A 13,859-nucleotide genomic window follows, 5' to 3' on the forward strand; every position below is an offset into this window, starting at 1 on the left:
TAAATAAATAAGGGTGACACACGGGCCTCCTGGATTGTCAACACTGTCCTGGGAACGCCGGGGCAGCTCTAGGGACGTGGGCTGCTCACCCCTAGACACGCATCAGCTTCGAGAATGGAAGAGCGGCTCTGTAGGGCTGCCCGGAGCTCACAAGGCTGGGTTTATCCTCTAGAAAAGAAACCCCCAAAAAGGCTTTTCTCCTCGAGACAGGGTTTTTCTGTATAACTAGCTCTTGTAGACCAGTAGAACCTGTGCTCTGCCTTGAGGATGTGTCCAGCCAGGCAGAGCTGCTGCAGGGCACAGTGGTATCTGGGGAACCCGGCCAGGTCTCCCGCACTCCCTGCTCTGGGGCCAGTGCCACCTGTGATGCCCAGTCCTGAACCTCCTCCAGGACCTGCACACCTAGCAGAGGGCCATGTGTCCTCCCCAAGCCAAGCCTGTGAGTTCCAGGTGTCAAAATTCTTCACAGCCACACCTGAAGACACGGGTGCTCTGTGGAGACAGACCTGCCAACTTACCTTCACAAGAGTGATGGCCATCATGACAGCAGACAAGGAAAACAGGATGGCCGGGATCAGCATGACCACGGCAGCCCCAACATTGACCGTAAAGAATCTAACAGCCGCCAGCCAGCCACTGCAGAGTGAAAAGGGAGATGAGGGGTAAGGAGGGCCCAGCATGTCCTTCATATGCAAAGAGCTCTGACAAATCAATAAGGAATGTGTAAATAGGCCTCATCCTTCATATGTACAGAGCTCCAATGGATCAAGAGGTAAAGGAGCCCGAGCTCAGTTAGGGACCAAAGGGTGACTGACAAAAACAAAACACACCAAACACATCTCAAAAAAAGTATTAAGGCAAGGCCTCGATGATTCCTCCAGGCAGTTCTCCACGCTACCACTAAATGACCAAGTATGTGGGGCTGAGTGGGGCATGCTAAACAGCCTTCCTTGGCAGCCGTCCATCCTGGAGATGGCATGGCTAGGGATGGAGTAGGTGACAGCCCGTTCCAAGGCTGTGGACTCCAGCTGCCAGGGAAGGTAGGGGGCAGGGTTCATATGAGAAACATGGAGGGGAAGAGGGTGCTCGAGGACCTTACATGGACTTCGATGAGGACGCACAAAAGAAACGGAGGCCACACTGCTTCAACTGAGTAGGGCTCCTAAGGGCTCCCAGGGATTGAAGCGACAACCATGGAGCCTGGAAGGGCCTGACCTAAGTCCTCTGCATACACCTAAGGGGCTCCCAACAGCGGGAGTGCAGGAGCCTTGTCCTGGGCTGTCTCACAGCCATGCATGAGGCTGTGCCTGCTCCTACTGTAACTCGTTATTCCTGTTTGGTTGACGTCCCTGGGAGGGAAATGGAAGAGGAGTAAATGGATCTGGAAGAAAGGGAGGTGCTGGGAAGAGTGGAGCGGAGGAGAACTGTTGGGGTGTAATACACATGAGAAAGAAATGGGGGCCCAGACCCAGCAGCACATGCCTTTATCCCATTACTCCGGAGTGGGGCAGATAAAACTCGTAACTTCAAATACCAGGTCCAGGCCAGTCAAGGCCATATATGGAGTGTGTCTGTCCAAGGCAGCCCCGGGCAGAGTGGCAGGAAAGGGTCGCTTTAGGATGAAATCTAAGAGGGTGGCACTGGCAGGGCCACGAGCAGCTCGGCAGCACCCTCTGCTGGTCGCTCGCGATAAGGCCCACAGTCCGAGCGGACTCTCACACAGGCACATCCCTCAGTTGGCTTACCATGCCCCCCAGCCCGAGAAGCCGACGGCCTGGATGACGGCCAGGACAAACTGTGCTCCGAAGATGAAGAAGAACGTCATGAAGTTAAAGGAGCTGTCGGCTCTGCAAGGGAAAGAGCACGGTGGGGAGGAAGCACCGAGTCCCCTGGTCCCTGATGGACCTACCGACCCTCCACCAGGCACTCAGCTAGTGTCTCTGGGGACGGCCTGGAGAAACTTGGGGGTCCCACCAACAGGGAGAGCTGATAAAGCCTAGACACCCCGACAGCAAAGGAGGGGGCTTCGGAGAGTGGGAGGAGACAGCCTCTGCTCTGGCTTGGTGGAGTCCCCCTGCCCACTCTAGCCTCTGTCTGTAACTCGGGCACACTTGTCCCAGAAGGGAGAAGCCAGCTGAGGAGAGACACCTGGAGGTGGATGGATGACAGACACCCAGGCATGCAGCTGACACACACCGCAATGGGACAAACACGGGAGGTCACACACGTGTGTGACTCCATAACAGACACTGTCCAGAGACAGAAGTGGCTTTGTGGAGGCCGGAGAGCAGACCGTTGCATGACGGAATCTTCTAGAAGCAAGCACCAGCAAGGCTAACCCACCACACTGCAATCCCAGCATGCATTATGTTCAGGACACTATAGTGCACGAGCCAACTGTAAACCAAAAATCAGGGTACGGACTCCAAAGACAACTTAGCAGGTGCCCTCAAGTTAGGCTGAAGCAGGGGCACTGTGACCAGACCTCCCTGTGGTGTAACTCCACCAAACTTCAAAGCACCAAAGAAGGGGACATGGCACCAGGCGGTGGTGGCGCACGCCTTTAATCCCAGCACTCGGGAGGCAGAGGCAGGCGGATCTCTGTGAGTTCGAGACCAGCCTGGTCTACAAGAGCTAGTTCCAGGACAGGCTCCAAAACCACAGAGAAACCCTGTCTCGAAAAACCACAAAAAAAAAGTAAATAAATTAAAAAAAAAACAACAAAAAACAAATATTTCTAACATAGCCCTGTAGACTGAGCAATCACTCACTAGGTTCTCAGCCTCTCCAATATGCAGAATCACTAGGTTCTCAGCCTCTCCAATATGCAGAAGGGCTCAGCCAGTGCCACTTGCCTTGAGTCTCACACCCTGAACTCCATCCCAGCAGCTGGTTGTGGCCTACGGTCACAGATTGTTGCCCATGACCCAAGCAGCCACACTGGACAAGTGGAGGACAAATGTCAGTTAACTGGGCGGAAGCCTGTCCTGGACATGGATCAGAAAGTCCAGCAGGTCAGAGAGGTTCTACGGCCTGCCGGCCCCTGGACCAGCCTTACCGGAAGGCCTTGTATGCGGGCCGAAACCAGCACACATAACTGCAGGGAGTGAAGAGAAGCAGCCAGAGCAGGGCCAGGCCGAAGTTGGCTCCTGTCCCATCCGCAATCCACCAGGCCAGGCAGGCCACCAGGTTCACCCCCAAAGTGGCACAGTAAACTGGAGGGGGACACAGGTGGAGAAGAGTGGGGGCAGATCAGCAAGGATGGAGGAGCCACACGAAGGGACCAGGACCCCTCCGCCCGCGAGGCTCACACATCCACAGGCGGTAGATCCTCTTCACCAGCACTCGGTGCTCCATGGGGATCTCCTCAGAGAAGTCCTGGTAGAAGCAGGGCTTCAGCGGGACAAAGCGCGGCAGCGGCGGGAAGTTGTTCTCCTTTCCTGCAGAAGGACCCCACCGAGGCTGTACAGGATGCGGACCTTTGCAGGTTGCCCTCCCGTCTCCTTGAAGGCTGCGGCCAGGGCCACACCACTAAGGAGTGGCCAGGCAGTGCACACGCCCTAGGTTGGCAAGCCAGGGAGGGCAGGAAAGACCAGGCAGCCAGAGGCCCTCCACAGCCGCAGGGTCCCCTGTACACCCCTCCGAGCCGCACTTCAAACCCTCAATCTGCACTCTGGAAGGTGGTGGCTCTTTGGTGGCTCTATGCCCCACTGTAGCACTAAACGTGTCACAAGGGCAGAAGCTGGGGTAGCTCAGGAATCCAGGGTTTCAGTGGGAGTTGGGGAACAGGACGTCTCACCTGCCATTTCTGTACCAGCTGGCCTGGCACCCAGGCAGAAAGGGCCACCTGAAAGGAGACTAGTATCAGGGCCCCTGCAGCCACCAGGCCCAGGAAGACCCGAGCCCAGTCCACCCACACAGGCCGTGATGGCTGCTGCCCAGCAGGTGTTGGTCCCAGCTGTGGGGCTGCATGTCACCTCCCCACAGAGAAGTCTGGAGGGGGAAGGGTGAAGCCACCAGCTGATTCTACCTGCAGCCTTGGGGCCAGGATGTTCCCAGTTTTTTGTCCTCCCAACACTGACCCAAATGTGGCCCCAAAGATGACGCTAAGTGCTCCCGACACAACCCTCGGGACTCCTATTCAAGGGAACCACCCAGAACAGAGCTTCCTGCCATGTGACAATCACATGGTCACAGCAGCTGTGGGTGTGGAATTCACCCAGGAGAGCTCACAGGGCCCTGGCACAGCCCCAGTCACCTGAATGGCTCTGAGGAGGCCGGGGAAGCCCCCTGAGGTTTCAAGTAAAAAGGCTGCAGGTCCACCCTGGTCTCAGAGTCCAGGCCCTGTTCAACCAGGTGCCACTGGCTGGACACAGTCCCACAGTGTCAAGATGGGCCACCTCACAGCCTCACCCTGCCCCACCCTGCCTCCTGGTCATCTGAGTAGCAACAGGCCCTGGCTTTCCTTGGAGGAGGAAGGTTGGAAGGGAGGACATGAAGATGCAGGCAGGAACCCAGGCCCAACGTCTGCTCTAGGCTTAGCCATGCTCCGCTGTCCACATCTGCCCAAGGCCAGCAGGTGCACAGCAGGCCCTCACCACTGGCAAAGCCCCATGTCCCCTCAGCCTGGGAGGGCCCCCAGGCTGGTCTCCTAAGGACAGCAACGTCCTGCTCAGAGGCCTAGCAGCCCACCACACTCAGGCGGACCCTTCTGAAGCCCCAGCCTCCCCAGCAGAGAGGTACAGAGAAGGGCCATGAACAGCCCAGGCCAACAGGTGTCCAGACAGACTGCAGAGACAGGCACGGGTGTCTCCTGAACTGCTTCTGCCCCTAGAAGCATCCAGAGCTGGCTGCACTCAGCAGGGCTGCCACCTTCCCCTTCAAAGCCACACAGCCTGGCCCCTTGGTGCAAACAGGAACTTGGTTTGAGGTGCTTTATTTTCACATACGATGGCTGCTCCCTGCCCCGAGCCTGGAGGGCCACGGGGACTGGAAGACAGCCACTGGGCTTGTAAGCAGGGTCACCCACGGTCGCCACAGCCAGCAGAGAGGAGGCCGCTGTCTTGGGGCTGAAAGGGTCCCACACACGCTACCACAGGCGGTCAGTGTCCTTAGACAGATACAGAGGGTGGATCCCCCGGGTCCAAGGCCGTGGAGCTTCAGGGGACGCAGAGGTCTGGAAGCAGACGGTCACCAGGCCTATGGGTCGGGGTCCAGCTGGCGGCACTGGTCTTCAAGGATGCCACAGAACACCTGGAAGCGGTGGTTGAGGTCTGGCCGCGCGTGGACACGGAAGCGCGTGCCCAGGGCGCCGTCTGGTGAGGGCGCCCCATAGAAGACGCGCTGGATGCGGGCGTGAACGAGGGCCATGGCACACATGACGCAGGGCTCGCGGGTGACATACAGGTCGTAGCCAGTGCACACGTAGGGCAGGCCGTCCTCATCCTCCTCCAGCTTGCGCACGCTGCCAGGACGTGCACCCTGGGCGGTGGAGGATGGGACGAAGGAGCAAGCTGGGTAACGTCTGAGGTCACAGGTGCCACGGCCCTGCCCCTGGGCCACCAGGTCAATGCACACCATGACAGCGTGCAGCAGGGGACTGGCGGTGCCGCTGCAGTCATGGCCTGTGGCCAGCACGCGGTCAGAGGCTGGGTCCACCACCACAGCGCCCACTGCCCGCAGGCCCTGCGCAGCTGCTCTCTGGGCGGCACGCACGGCCCTTTGCATGTGGCTCTGCATGGCTGCTCGTGCCTGCACAGAGAAGAGCTGCCCGGCCAGTGCGCTGGTCACCTGCTTGTCCTCGTGGAAGGATGTAGGCCAGTGGGCCCGCGCCTCCTCAAACTGGCTCCGGGTGAGGGGTGGCCGGGCGGGCACGGGCACCAGGAAAGGTGTGCCCAGGCCACGTGGGTCCACGGCCGGCCTGGGGAGGAGCTCGGCCAAAGAGCGGGGGCCTGCGGAAGGCCCTGCCAGGCACAACAGCAGATCCGATGCGTGGGCGCCCCCGGCACTGCGGCTGGGGCGCACCCGCTTGAGGTGGGGCTGGGCTGGAAGCGGGTAGACAGCAGACACCTCCCGGAGGAGGCGTGATGTCTGGCGTTTGTCCAGGACGGGGGCAGCATAGGCCAGTACCAGCTCCACGGCCCCTGACTGCTGCTCCGACAGGACAGGGAGGGCTTGCCATTGCACCGGCTCTTGCTCCTCACTTCCAGTCTTCTCAGGTTCAGGCTGCTCTGCGAGGCCCGCGGTGGGATCCATGCTCGGCGAGCTTTGACTGTGGGAGACAAAGATGCGACTGGAGTGTCATCCGTCAGCTTCAGTGGCTCGGGGTCTGTCCTGGGATGCTATGGATCCTGCCAGGTCTGGGAAGGAGGAGCCTGAGCGCCAGGTACAATCAGCTGACTCCCAGGCTGCACAAGGAATAACCGTGCCGGGCTCTTCAGGGCTCTGACCAGTCATCGCGCACAGGACGGACACAGTGTGGAGACAGTCACTCATTACTGTCGAATCCAGAACCCACCCCATCAGCATGCACAGGCCCAGTGACACTACCTGTCATCCTGGGAGGAGCAGGCCAAGACATCAGGAGCTCATGGTGACTTTGAGGCCAGCCTGGGCTACATAATACTTTGTCTCTAACAAAAAAAGTCCATGAAAAACAAAATCCAGTCCTTGGCCCCTAAGCAAGCCCACAGTCACCCACCCACAGACAACTGATACTTGATCTGTGCCTCAGAGGTCACAGGTCTGGCATGGGCTACAGCCACGCTTTGGTTGGCTTGAAGAGCTCAGGCATATAGTCAGGAAAAACAGAATTCTGCCCATAGTACGAGGTGTGGACGTGCCTTGTCCAGTATATGTGCGTACAGCCCCATGGGGACCTCTAACCTGCAGAAGAGGCGACCATAGCACATGTTCCTGGCTATGGCCCCAGGGCTGACGGGTGGGGTGGAGGACCACCCACAGAAGAGCATAGCCCTCACGCTCACATTCCCCCGACCCCAGCTGGCGCCTACTGGGGTCACAGTGGACCAGAGTAGAGACACACAAATGTCACCCCAGCACTGGTGGGGCAGAGGCAGGATGATGGCTGTAAACTGGAGTGGGCAAGACCCCACTTCAATACCCCAGAAAAAGGCAGCAGACCTAAGCTGTATCTATCCCAAGAACACAGGCCCTGCTGAACAAGGCAGGCACATGGCCAGGACCCATTCCAGGAGGCTCTGCCAGCACCCCAAAGAAACCTGAGCTGACAGGCAAAACTAGCGTCACCTAGTGATACACAAGAGAAAAGCCAGGCTCAGCCGGGCAGTGGTGGCACACACCTGTAATCCCAGCACTCAGGAGGCAGAGGCAGGGGATCTCTGTGAGTTCAAGACTAGCCTGGTCTACAAAGTGAGTTCCAGGACAGCCAGGGAGGTTATGCAGAGAAACCCTGTCAGAAAAAATGAAAAAAAAGAAAAGAAAAGAAACACCAGGCTGTGAAAGGCACAGTGAGGGCTAGGCCACAGAGGATCCCCTTGGCCGCAGACAACTGCTTCACACTGCCATGGAGTAACAGTCAGCCACAGCAGGAGGTCAGGCGCGACCCTGCGGCAGCCATACCGCAGGCTCCACACAGACCCTGCTACCCAAAACCACTTGCCACCCTTATGTCAGCTGAGTTGTCACCTACCTCTCTGTCCCACCGTGCCAGCTGACTAACCGCCATCTACAGGCAACGATTAGACACCCACATTCTTCACAATCATCAAAGCGCCGCCACGGAGGGGCTGCGAGTGTGGCTCAAAGGTGGCAGGAACGTGGCTGCCACACTGAAACCTGAGTTACATACTGAGCATCAAAGAAACAAACCAGAAGACAGAACAAGAGCTCCCACGAGGGAGGCGACTGCAGGGCTGCCTAGGGGCTTGTCTGCGTTACCCACAAACCGCCACCCCTGTGGTGTCCCCCGGCCACCGTGATGGCCTGCTGGGCATCTGCTGGCTTCTAGAGCTCCCCCAGGCTGCCCAGGTCAGTGGAGCATGGCTCTATGGGGAGAATGGTGCCAGGCATGTCTGAGAGCCTAGTGGCACCATGGCTGCCTCTGACAGGCCCCAGGGCAGGCAGAGCCCATGAGGGGCCATGGTGACATCTGGCCTTCCCAGGCACATAGCACGCCTACAACCCCCACCAACTGCGCGGACCACAAAGCACTACTGTCTGCAGGACAGAAGACACAGCTGCGTTTGTCCCCTCAAGACTACAAACAGGGATGCAGAAAGAAGGCCTTGGGGACAGGTGCCTGGCTTTACAGACCTCTGGGGAGGAGTCTGAAAGCCACAGGATGGTAGCCAAGGCTGTGGCCAGAGGGGTCCTTCAAGGTCCATTCTGTATGCTTGCTTTCTTGTTCTGTTCTGAGACACGGTTTCCCCGTGTAGCCCAAGCTAGCCGAGAGCTCACCATGTCTATCTGATCAGCTTCAAACTTGCAGTCATCTTTATGTCACTGCCTCCCACGTTCTGGGACTGAAGCGGACACCAGCAGAAATGGAGTCGGCATGCAAGCAGGTCCCAAAAGGAGCTCCTGCCCCATGAGCCCCCGACAGGGACCTGGGGCCTGCCGACACTCCCTACAGTGGCTTAGGAAGTCTGCCTCTCTCCGAGGAACCTCAGCACACCACACTTAAGAACTGCAGGCAAGCGATGGGCGCTGGGTCCAGGGTCCCACAGAAAGGGGCCACGGCTGTCGACTGGCTTGGCTACAGGGGAGGACAGCAAGCAGCATCACGGCGTCAAGTCTGAACGCTCAAGCCTAAAACACCAGGCCCTCAGTAAGCAGGATGCTGAGTTCCAGGCCAGTCTGAGACAGAAAGCAAAACCGTCCGAAATAAAAAATATAAAGGACTGAAGGCAGAGGGCAGCGATGACAACCTACCCACCTCCAGTGAGGGGCTAAGGGTGGAATCAGCTACCGGAGGGAAGGGACGTGGGTTAGCGGTGCCCACCTAACAGGACCAAAGCCCAGGATTCGATACCTGGTACCGCCAGAACTACCTCAACAATTCCCACAGGGTACCACAGCTTAAAGGGAAACTGCACACCTGCTGTTTAGACGGTGTTTGGACAACACTGAGGCAGGGGACTAACTGCGATGACCCGGAACAGACGCAACTGGAAATTACGAGTTTCCGGGATGAGAAGAGGGGCACACGCGTGCGCAGCAAACCGACGGCGTAGGGTGCGGTAGGTACAAAGCCCTCGACGCACGCGTACTCGCGTTGACTGAGCGCGCGAGCACGCCCACCACCTCCCGGAACGCGCGCAGCACTCCCGGAGCCTACGTCGTCGGCCCCGGGAAGGCCTAGTTTTCCCGTCCACCGACCGGATCGTGTCGCTCTCCCTGCTGCCCGGTGGCGTATCCGGAACAGTGGAAGCCGAGTCCCTACGGCGGCTGCTCACCTGAGGGACGCCCGCGAGAACGCCACGCCGCTCCAAGTCCTAGCAACCGGGCCGCCCCGCCTACCGCCGCGGGGCACGACGGGAACATAGTTCGTGGGCGGGGCCTGCTCGAGGCGGAGAGCTGACTGCAATTCCCATAAGGCCGCGCGCGTGCCCGTTCACGCCATCTTAGTGTATCTGGGGGCCTTTTTCCTTGTGTCCTGCAGGGGCCAGAGCACTGTGTTGCCGGCTCAAGACCCGCGAATGGATGGCCCAAACATGGACCTTGCTTGACACTGAGACATCCACAGAGGGGAAACTTGAGGCAGAAGGAAACTCACTCAAAGAGCATCTGCCCTCAGACTACTGGGAAGTTCCACGGGTTCCGGGTCCATTCAGGCCCTCCTTTTCCCCATCCCTACAGTGGATGAAGCAAATATGTGGACTCTTGAATAAAAATTGGGGCTCGGGCTATAGCACGTTTGTAAGGTGTTTGCCTAGCATCCCTGATTCCATCCCCCAACACGGCTAGTGCACATAATAATTCATCCTCGCTGCTAGGGGACAAACTTTGGTGGGGGAGCCACGTGGTGGTTCTCAGCGATCTGTGATGTAATCTGGCTCGCAGGTGTACACGCAGGCAGAACACTGTATACATAATAAATAAATCTTAAAAAGAAGAAAAAGTTCAGGCTTAACGCGCTTGCTTCTGCCGACGTGTTCTTCCGGTGGTGGACCGGTGGTTTATCGTGTGCGGGGCAAAATGGAGCTTGAGGCCATGAGTAGGTACACTAGCCCTGTCAACCCAGCCGTCTTCCCACACCTGGCTGTGGTACTTCTGGCCATCGGCATGTTCTTCACCGCCTGGTTCTTCGTTTACGAGGTCACCTCCACCAAGTACACTCGTGGCATTTACAAAGAGCTCCTCATCTCCTTGGTGGCGTCACTCTTCATGGGCTTTGGAGTCCTCTTCCTCCTGCTCTGGGTTGGCATCTACATATGAGTCCCCAAGGGTACCCACCAGGCAGCTTCACCAAGTCCCTGCTTTTGTAAATTATTTTTTACCATTGCTACAAGTGTCAACTGCTGTTTACAATAAAGGCAAAGGCAGATGTGTGACCAAAAAAAAAAAAAAAGAAAAGAAAAGAAAAAGTTCAGCACTCTGAAGGCAGAGGCAGGTAGAAACCGTGTCTCAAGGAACGAAAGTTCCGGGGATGCAGATGAACGGTGACACCAACAGAGCTGGAGAGATGGCTCAGGGTTTAAGAGCACTGACTGCTTTTCCAGAGGTCCAGAGTTCAATTCCCAGCATCCACATGGTGGATCACAACCATCTGTACTGGGATCCAATGCCCTCATTTGGCATGCAGGCATCCATGTAGATAGAACACTCAGACATTTTAAAAAACAAAACAGTGAAACCAAGCATGAGGATTCATGCCAAAAGCATGGGGTTCATGCCAGCATGAGCAAGCTGAGTCAGGAGGATCACAAATAATTCCACCTAGGCTGACCTGTGTGAGATGCCTTTAATCATTCCAGAAGCAGCGGCAGGCAGATTCCAGGACAGCTGGGACTACATGAGACAATGTCTTGAAAACAAACAAACAAACAAACAAAGATAAAATAAAATTAATGAATAAATAGTAGGAACTGGAGAAATGGTTTAACATTAAGAGCAGGCAATACTTTTTAATTGATTTGTTGACTAAGGAGCCAGGATCTGATGCTTCATGGGGACCTCACGCAGCAGCCCTGACTAAACTTCAGACTGTCTGGCTTGAGCAGTGGCTGCCAGCAAGGTAGACAGGGGCGCCAGAGAACCTGGATTGGCCCATGTCCGCAGAATCAGCTTCTTTGCAATCTTCTCAGACTGTCTACCAGAACCTTTCTGGAATAAAGAGTGTCTTGTGACCAACTATCAGACCAGAATAGGTTCCACAGGATCAGTTTATAGTCATTTGCAAGACCGGTAAGTGGGAGATTAGTGTGGACGTGATGTGATCCACGTCAGAAAGCCAGAGACCTTAGGTGCTGCGTCTAACTTACAGGAGGCCACATGAGCCAAGGGACTCCGGAGAAAAACCAGGACTTTGGGTCATTACACTGGAAGAGGGTCACCAGAAAAGCCATGCTAGTTATTTTACTATTTTTGTGGACCCCAATGAAAGATGAGCCTCTCTGCTGACACAAATAATCCCAGTCAGACCAAATCAGACCAAATTAAAAGATATCCAGGTTTAATTGGACGTCTGTGCTCTCGGGCGGCCCCAGGTTCGATTCTCAACACCCACATGGCAATTCCAGAGCTTGTGACACCCTCCCACAGATACACATGCACCAGTGAACATAAAAAAGATGAATTGAGCCGGGCGGTGGTGGCGCAAGCCTGTAATCCCAGCACTCGGGAGGCAGAGGCAGGTGGATCGCTGTGAGTTCGAGGCCAGCCTGGTCTACCTAGGGAGTTCCAGGACAGGCTCCAAAGCTACAGAGAAACCCTGTCTCGAAAAACCAAAAAAAAAAAAAAAGATGAATTGAAAAAAGATTGACGTTTGCCGGACAACGATGGCGCACGCCTTTAATCCCAGCACTCAGGAGGCAGAGGCAGGCGGATCTCAGTAGTTTGAGGCCAGCCTGGTCTACAAAAGTGAGATTCAAGGCTAGGGAAATGGCTCAGTGGTTAGGAACACCAACTACTCTTCCAGACAAAGGTCCTGAGTTCAATTCCCAACAACCCGATGATGGTTCACAACCATCTCTAGTAGGAATTTCTGTTCTTTTCTGGTGTGTAGGCATATAGAACATTCATATACATTAAATCAATCAATCAGTCTTTAGCTGGGCGGTGGTGATGTACCTTTAATCTCAGCATTGGTGAGGCAGAGTCAGGCAGATCTCTGTGAGTTCAAGGCCAGCCTGGTCTACAGAGTGAGTTTCCAGGACAGGCTCCAAAGCTACAGAAAAATCCTGTCTCAAACCCCCCCCCCGAAAAAAAAGAATCCCCTACTTCCTGCCCGGCCTATACACTCCACAGAAACCATTCTCTGCCCCAGCCCCTTGAAATCAGCCATCATCTGGACACATCTGGGCATGCATTCGCCAAACACAGCTGTCTTCAAGGCACAGTCTCGGGCTGTGCAGTTGTGACACCCAAGATTTGGAACCTGCTTTGTAAATTGGGAAAGGAGCCTGGGCTGGCGCCGTTATGATCCTGCGCTGAGGAGGCTGAGAGGAGAAGACCACTCCATGGTGACTAGCCTGGGTTGAGTAGCAACACTCCTGTAGCTGAGCGAGTAGAGGGCTTGCCTGGCATGCAGAAAGCCAGAGATCCCACTCCCAGCACCATGCAAACCTGCAAGGTGCACCTGTTACCCCAGCACGGGGAGGCAGAGGCAGGAAGCAAGAAGTTTAGGCCATCCTTGGCTACATAGCTAGGTTGAGGTCAGCCTGGACTGCATGAGACTGTGTCTCAAAAAAAAATTAAAAAGAACAGAAGATACTATGTGGTGTCATTACTTAAGCTTCAGGAAAAGAATCTCTGCAGTTTGACTACTCTCCATTAAGCCTGACAAGCATGGGGCCATCTGAGCAGGCTTGGCCCTAAGATCGGTTCCATCTTAGCAGTTTTGTGAATAGTATTTAATTCTGGTTTTCTCTTTCCTTTTTAAAATTATATGTCTATAATACACTTGTGCACCTTGCGTGTGTGTGTGTATGTACGCGTGTGTGTGCATGTGCATGCGCGTGTGTGCACCATGTGTGTGTGCACGCGCGTGTGCGTGTGTGTGTCGCTTTCCGAGGCCTGAAGAGGGCCTCATATCCCAGAGCTGCAGTTACAGGTGCTTGTGCCCTGTAGTATTTGGAACTCAACCCAGGTCCTCTGAGAGGCAGCCCCTGCCAGTAACTGCTGCCTCTCCAGCCTAGTTTTCTTTTCTTTTTTTTTTTAAATTTTATCTAATTTTTTTCTTTTTTTAATATTTATTTATTTATTGTGTATACAATATTCTGTCTGTGTGTATGTCTGCAGGCCAGAAGAGGGCACCAGACCTCTTTACAGATGAGGCACCATGTGGTTGTTGGGAATTGAACTCAGGACCTCTGGAAGAGCAGGCAATGCTCTTAACCACTGAGCCATCTCTCCAGCCCCAGCCTAGTTTTCTTTGTCTAATGGTTGGTTGGCTAGTTTTTTAAGACATTGTCTTCTTTGGGTTAAGGTAGCACAGAACTCTGGGCAGTGCCTGTCTCCTGAGTTCAAGTGCTGGAATGGATGTGTTAGCTGTCCTCCACGGCTTCCTCCCACATTAACACAACTAGCTTTTCCTTCCTGCTGGACTTAAAGGTGTTTGCCACCATCGCCTGGCGAAATAGTGCACTTGTATTACTTTGTGTGTGGGGTTTGGTCTGTGGGTGGGTGAATGCAGGTCAGACGCCAGCTTACAGGCT

The 13,859-nt window shown here is 55.5% G+C and overlaps 2 protein-coding genes and 1 pseudogene across 2 annotated transcripts in view; 1 reads left to right on the forward strand and 2 right to left on the reverse strand.

Annotated features, from left to right (window-relative positions):
- The window catches only part of Scamp4 (secretory carrier membrane protein 4), a 12,720-nt gene extending 3,109 nt beyond the window's left edge, over positions 1 to 9,611 (reverse strand). Inside the window, exons 1-6 of the mRNA XM_005359041.3 lie at positions 9,438 to 9,611; positions 3,800 to 3,847; positions 3,312 to 3,440; positions 3,059 to 3,215; positions 1,746 to 1,847; positions 519 to 636 (exon numbers count right to left, since the gene is read on the reverse strand). Of these exons, the coding sequence (XP_005359098.2) occupies positions 519 to 636; positions 1,746 to 1,847; positions 3,059 to 3,215; positions 3,312 to 3,440; positions 3,800 to 3,847; positions 9,438 to 9,525 (642 nt within the window). The 5' untranslated portion in view covers positions 9,526 to 9,611. The remainder of the gene's footprint in view (positions 1 to 518; positions 637 to 1,745; positions 1,848 to 3,058; positions 3,216 to 3,311; positions 3,441 to 3,799; positions 3,848 to 9,437) is intronic.
- Positions 3,833 to 9,452, reverse strand: Adat3 (adenosine deaminase, tRNA specific 3). The gene is made up of 2 exons (XM_005372528.3): positions 9,438 to 9,452; positions 3,833 to 6,271 (listed from the first exon to the last, which is right to left on the reverse strand). Exon 2 carries the CDS (start codon positions 6,253 to 6,255, stop codon positions 5,200 to 5,202), a length of 1,056 nt encoding a protein of 351 aa, XP_005372585.2. The 5' UTR covers positions 6,256 to 6,271; positions 9,438 to 9,452; the 3' UTR covers positions 3,833 to 5,199.
- Positions 9,612 to 10,106: 495 nt separating the features above from the next.
- LOC101993452 lies at positions 10,107 to 10,483 on the forward strand (annotated as a pseudogene).
- The last annotated feature ends 3,376 nt before the right edge of the window (positions 10,484 to 13,859 follow it).

This window comes from Microtus ochrogaster, linkage group LG1, assembly GCF_000317375.1.
Source record: "Microtus ochrogaster isolate Prairie Vole_2 linkage group LG1, MicOch1.0, whole genome shotgun sequence".
Lineage (NCBI taxonomy): Eukaryota > Metazoa > Chordata > Mammalia > Rodentia > Cricetidae > Microtus > Microtus ochrogaster.